Below are 6,000 nucleotides of genomic sequence, written 5' to 3' on the forward strand. Positions count from 1 at the left end.
ACAAAGTTTTGAGAAATTTTGCAAATTGTAGAGAAGACTGTGAAAGTACAATTGCTCCTTTTGATTACCAAAATATGAAATTAGAAAAATGCCCAACAAATCAATTAAAAACGAGTACATTTTCATTAAACCAGATGTCTCTAAAATATGGATGTTCAAAGTTTGCATTTCGATGAACACGCATATGCACAGGTAGGAATCCTATAGAAATATGGAAGAAATTTTTCCTTCTCCCATGGGTCAGGCTAATGCTCAGTAAATTTGGTTAATGCTTGAAATCAGAGGTGGTGAAACAGCTAATAGGTCAAAATGCTGTCAGCAAACTATTGAGTTCCACAGCGCAGCCTAGTCCAGATACTGCACATACATTTTACTGGAAGAACAACTTCGGCCTTCTCTTAACTAGCAGAGACATTTTATCATCTCAGTAGTGTTTTCAAACTTTATTTGTTCAAGGTTACTGAAGGAAAATGTACGTTGGAAATTAGGATCCTTACCTGACCACTAGAATAGCTGCTTTGAGAGGAACCGGAAGGTTGAACCTGTAAAGAAATCAAAATGTTACTTTCATTCAAGGAAATTGATTTTCATATAAATCACTTTTAGGAAAGAAAGATCTACCTAGTGAAAAAGGAGAAAACACAAAGTAGTTTTACTGTGACTTTATTCTTTCAATACTATTAGAATGATTTCAGAGATCTTTAAAACCAATCTATTCAATTGGTATAAATTAATATAATTCTACTGCTTGCCGTAGAACACTCTCACATCACCTCTCTTTTAACCTGTCCTCATACAGCATATCCATCATTGAGAAGCAGGTCTCAAGTGGTAAGATCATTAGTGTCAAATTATGCAACATTCAAATGAAAACTTTTTAGTGATATGACTACATAATCATTAGACACTACGAAATGCAGAGCATGTTTTGTGTGAGGAGGGAAAGAAGTGAAAGAGGTTTTTGCACTGAGCTGAATGACAATTTTCAGGGGAAAAAATCAAATAGGTTGTATATATCTATATGATGATTTGAAGAGTATGATGCTTTAGAGCCATTAAAATAAACAATAGTAAAAAGATGCATAAACAAAGAAGTAGTACAACAATCAAGATAGGGCAAAAATAAATTAAACTACCAAGGGATAAAGATGCGATGAGAAGCAGCTTTTGTCTAGGTTTATATATATATACATATATATAAGTATATACACACACATCCCTGCACACAATTGTGTTTTTTTTTTAAACAAGTAGCAGTATATTGATATCTTTACAAAAATAATACCTACCACAACACATCCACCTTGCCTGGTGTACGTCCCTCCACGCTGTAAGAAATTACAGGTTCAAGTTACTGTTTGATGATTCTTTTACAAATACCAAGTGATTTCTAAAAAGAAACTAAACAGAATTCACATTTGTGGCCTGAGTCAGTTCTTGATTGCTTATAATACCTTACCTGTTGTAATTATCTCATTTGATATTTAACATTATCTCACTAAAATAGTTCCAAAATTAAGTACAAAAATGTAAAGTTCTCTCTAGGAAAATAATTTGGATACTATGATAAAACCTTTATGCTGCAACTATGAAATAACTGGACCAACAAGACAGGAATCCCAAAACTGAGGTAACGGAAATCTGTGAAATTGTAAATACTTTGTTCTTACCTTGCTGCATTCAATTTCTATCATTAGCTGGGAAAAAAAAAAAAAAGGAAAAAAGAGGAAACAGTTACAAGTTAAGGAAAAAAAAGATTATCTGAACTAACATTTGGTGAAGCAAAAGATAATAGGATAAGTGTTCAGGCAGAGTTAAATCATAAGATGACATAAATCAGGGCTGCTCCAGTCAAGACCAACATTACAGATTTGAAAATATTTTGTTTACTTAAGCTGCTTATCTTGTTTAAGATGCATAATATAAACAATTCCTGGTCCATAATAAATAAATGAGCAAATAAATTTATAATAATATTTATTTATGGCTATAGTTCCAGGAACAGAGGCAGCAGGAATGTATATAACAAAAGAAAAGCAGAAGAAAAGCAGAGTCCTTTTTATCACCACCTTTCCTTTTTCTCTGCGACGTGTATTATTTTGATAACTAGATTATTTGCTTCTTTGCTTCTATGGGAGATAGAACTATTCACTATAAATTTTTTGTCAATTTAGTAAGAGGATTAGGCAGTTAAAAGCATTGAAAACATCTGATGATTACGGCCATCTTAATGAACACATGACATCAAATGTATACCTGGCATCAAGTCAGAGATATTTTAACTGATTGTAGAAATTTCTAGTATGTGAATGAACTCAAAACTTACCTTCCTTTTACTTTTTCCTGTCCCATTAATTGACTTAGAATGCGTGGATATGAGAGTTTTGCTTTCAATTCCAACCCAAAATTTCTCTAGATCTTGAACAACAGTTGCACTGCAAAGGAAATAAAGCTATTTACTTATCTTTTAACAAAAAATCTTCAGAATAAAATAGCAATAAATGCTTTTTTTTCCTCCCTCAGTCAAAACAATCTATATCAATTTTTAGAGCCATGGAGAAGTTTGAAAAGAATGGAATCATTTTCCAGAACACTTATGACAAACTATGGAACAAAAATGCCTGTGACAAAAAAAGGATGTCAGAATCCACATAGAAATGAATTTTAAAGGCAAAGAAAAAGAAATATTATTTACATGAACTGAAGTTCTTTAACATCATTTGGAGCAATCCATGTTGTTGTAATTTTCTGCTTCAGATCAGAATTTGCATGACTTACTGCTGAATTCTGCAATTAAAAAGAAATTATAATTATATAAGAGAAAAGTGATTTTTATCTATACTTGGGTAACTGTCTTTACTACATGAGGTAATGCTGATGTCCTTCTAATTTTCCTTCTATTTATTGTCAGATAGTTCTTATGTTTGGTTTTCATGAGTCTTTCTCCATTAAAACTTTTGCCAAGAGCGAACACATACCGTGATGTTATGACATTCCAAGCCTTTTGTGTTTGGATCTGTAATTTTGAAAGTACCAACAGGAACATCTCCTCCTGTTTCTCGAGCTTGTAGATTAAATTCTTTAAATCCAACATCTTTGAGGGCTTCTAGGGTCACTGTGATAAAAGACAGTTTGAGAAATTTAAGTTTCATATATTATCAAAACCACTTTAATGCTTAACATTTAATTTCCCCCACCCTCCAGAACATGACCGAATGTACAGAAGTTAACTTCTTCTTAAAAGTTAAAATCTTTTACAATTCTTAAAAAAAAAATTAAGACTTATTACAGTACTTGTTGATTGTCAAGACTGACAACAAAGGGAAAGAAAGAAGTTTGAAGAAGCATTTGAGTGTAACTAAGTGTATTAGAAAGTAATGGGAAAACTACCAACAATTTTAAAAAGTAATTCTGCCCTACTAAATGACCAGACCTTTCTTATTAATTTGATTTGCTCCCCTGTGTACCACAATGATGGTCCTGATGACTAGAATGTTATTTATTTTCTGTTTAATTAAGCTCACAAAAGTCAACATTGAGAAAGAGCATTGCATTTTTTCTATCTCTTTTAAAAAACAAAACAAACAAAAAAATGTTTGCCTAGTTTGAATTGCAAAACCTTCTTTTTTGATGTATTAAAACTGGAAAAAATGAAAGCTAAACAATTTGTCTCTCCTAGTTCAAAATGAAAAATCAATAATTACACACAATTTTACTGCTGAAGGAACTGAAATGAAAACACAGAAACTGCAGAAAAGGGCAGTTCCACATTATGAGTATCCAAACTGAAACTAAGTTTTAAGAAGCAATATCAGAATTGCTATGACGTATCATAAACGTGCTCAGATAATGCCAGTATGAGGCACTTTCACAAATAAAATCAGAACAATCCTTTTACTATGTAGATGCGTGGTACTCCTTAAAAATGAGTGTCAGTAGATAAGAATAGATAAACTGGGAATGACAGTCAAAGCAGAAATCAATCATATCTAAACAATTCAACATTTCAAAACACCTGTATAATTAGCCGTTTAATTTGCCATCAATTTCAGTCCTAACTCACTGCATAGGTGGGATGGCACCCAACACTTTAAAGGAAGCACAGATACAACTGTACGTTTTGCCATATGGCCTGTCATGGGTGCAATAGGAGCAATACACTCATTGGAAGGGCAGCCTACTGAAAATAAGTATGGGATGCTTACAACTTGATGCAATAGAATCATACGATGGCTTGGGTTGAAAAGGACCTTAAGGATCATCTAGTTTCAACCCTCCTGCTGTGGGCAGGGTTCCCAACCACCAGGTTGCCCAGAGCCACATCCAGGCTGGCCTTGAATGCCTTCAGGGATGGGGCATCCACAACCTCTCTGGGCAACCTGTTCCAGTGCGTCACCACCTTGTGAGTAAAAAACTTAATTATGTGCTGCTAAAGTGTTTTTAGCCTTTTTTTTTTTTTTTTTGTCTAACCACACATCAAAACTAGTAGCATTTGGGATTTAATATTTTAGTTTCAATAGATCTAGTATAACCTCACAGAACAGTCTGCATACATTTAAAGTCCATCCACTATTCTGTTGGCAACAGTGTTTTAGAAACAGATCTCAGTCATCAAACAGCAATCCTATTCTTAAAGGAGTTATTCAAATGTATTTTTCCAAGAATGAGAATTATAATAGGACTCTAGTCCTCCATTCCTCTCCCTAGCTATCATTTGCCATAGACACCTGTCTGTGTACAGAGATCAGGCAAAACAGAAGCCCAGCAGAGCAACTGCTATGAACAATGCTTACAGAGATCCAACAATGAAAATGAGATACATTATAACTCACTTCTGCCTCTGTATTTGTTATACCAAATGATTAAAGAAGCACTCTCACGTCACTAAAGCATGACAGCACCATGAGATGGCAGCATAGTGTGGAGAAATAAGGCTCTCCAGAGAGTAACTCAGATTAGGAAGATAAAAAGCCAAAATAGCCCCACCTCCTGCAACTTGATAAAATCTGGGATGTGACTCTTACAAGCATGACTCAAAGCATTTCACTCTTGAGTTGTCATAGACAGTATCCTGAGTTTTTATTTTCTTGTAAGTTCACAGCATGACCGTCACCCCTAGGATCTCTTTGCATTGCACACAGCTGATACAACTGCAAATGCCCAAACAGAATGTTAGACAGCAACAATTTATTAGTCCAGTTTGACCAGCTGTCTCATAGGATTTTAATTCTGTCACAAAACTTACAACGTGAAGTAAAAATACAGTTATCAGAGAGGGAAAAGAAAAAAATTGAGAATATAGTTTTAATTATATAAATGTGAAAACATATATATACATGAAACATTAAAAAAAAGAAACATCTCAAATACAGATGAATAAGATTGAAATAAAAAAATAATTAGATACATCAAGAGAGAAATGGGGCAATCCTGGTTAAGATTGGTAGTTCTAGAAGACACAAAGATTTTAGGTCATTCAGACTATTTTACCTTGTATTTCATTTCCTGGTTCAAAGCTATCAAAAGATACAGCAATAATATATGGTGGTGGAGATGTCTGTGGTTCATCTTCATAGTTTGGTAACAGAGAGTCACAATCAATTGAAGTATTTGCATGTGGAAAACCAAAGATTCTGGGCAGAAATATCCCACAGAACAAAAAAACTAAGCAGAAGCGTCTCCTCATCTGTGGAAAAGAAGAAAAGATTATAGCAGCAGCTTTTTAGTAGTTGCTAACAAATACCTGCCCTTCTCCAAAGTAAGAAGAAGAAGAAACCTAGGTAGTTTGGCTTTGTTGCATTCATATACTTGGAAGAAAATAAATTAAGTACATGTAGACCTTGACAAAACAGTGCAATAAATGAATGAGTGCTTTCATTTTAAAACACTGAATTATTAACTGAACCTTAAATTCTCTGGTCACATGACAGCAATCCGTAACTGCATTATGGCTTAAGAGTCAAAAAGGACTTACACAAACTTCCACATTGTTGAGCTGGC

The 6,000-nt window shown here is 33.9% G+C and overlaps 1 protein-coding gene across 1 annotated transcript in view; it reads right to left on the reverse strand.

Moving 5' to 3' along the window:
* Positions 1 to 5,704, reverse strand: part of LOC122181204 (hornerin-like) — a 40,918-nt gene extending 35,214 nt beyond the window's left edge. The window contains exons 1-7 of the mRNA XM_042873583.1: positions 5,491 to 5,704; positions 2,979 to 3,115; positions 2,696 to 2,787; positions 2,327 to 2,435; positions 1,671 to 1,697; positions 1,290 to 1,328; positions 498 to 542 (exon numbers count right to left, since the gene is read on the reverse strand). Coding sequence (XP_042729517.1) covers positions 498 to 542; positions 1,290 to 1,328; positions 1,671 to 1,697; positions 2,327 to 2,435; positions 2,696 to 2,787; positions 2,979 to 3,115; positions 5,491 to 5,686 — 645 coding nt within the window. The 5' untranslated portion in view covers positions 5,687 to 5,704. The remainder of the gene's footprint in view (positions 1 to 497; positions 543 to 1,289; positions 1,329 to 1,670; positions 1,698 to 2,326; positions 2,436 to 2,695; positions 2,788 to 2,978; positions 3,116 to 5,490) is intronic.
* Positions 5,705 to 6,000: the final 296 nt, after the last annotated feature.

This window comes from Lagopus leucura, unplaced genomic scaffold (assembly GCF_019238085.1).
Source record: "Lagopus leucura isolate 7727_CA_CO unplaced genomic scaffold, USGS_WTPT01 Super-Scaffold_100009, whole genome shotgun sequence".
In the NCBI taxonomy this organism is placed as follows: Eukaryota; Metazoa; Chordata; class Aves; order Galliformes; family Phasianidae; genus Lagopus; species Lagopus leucura.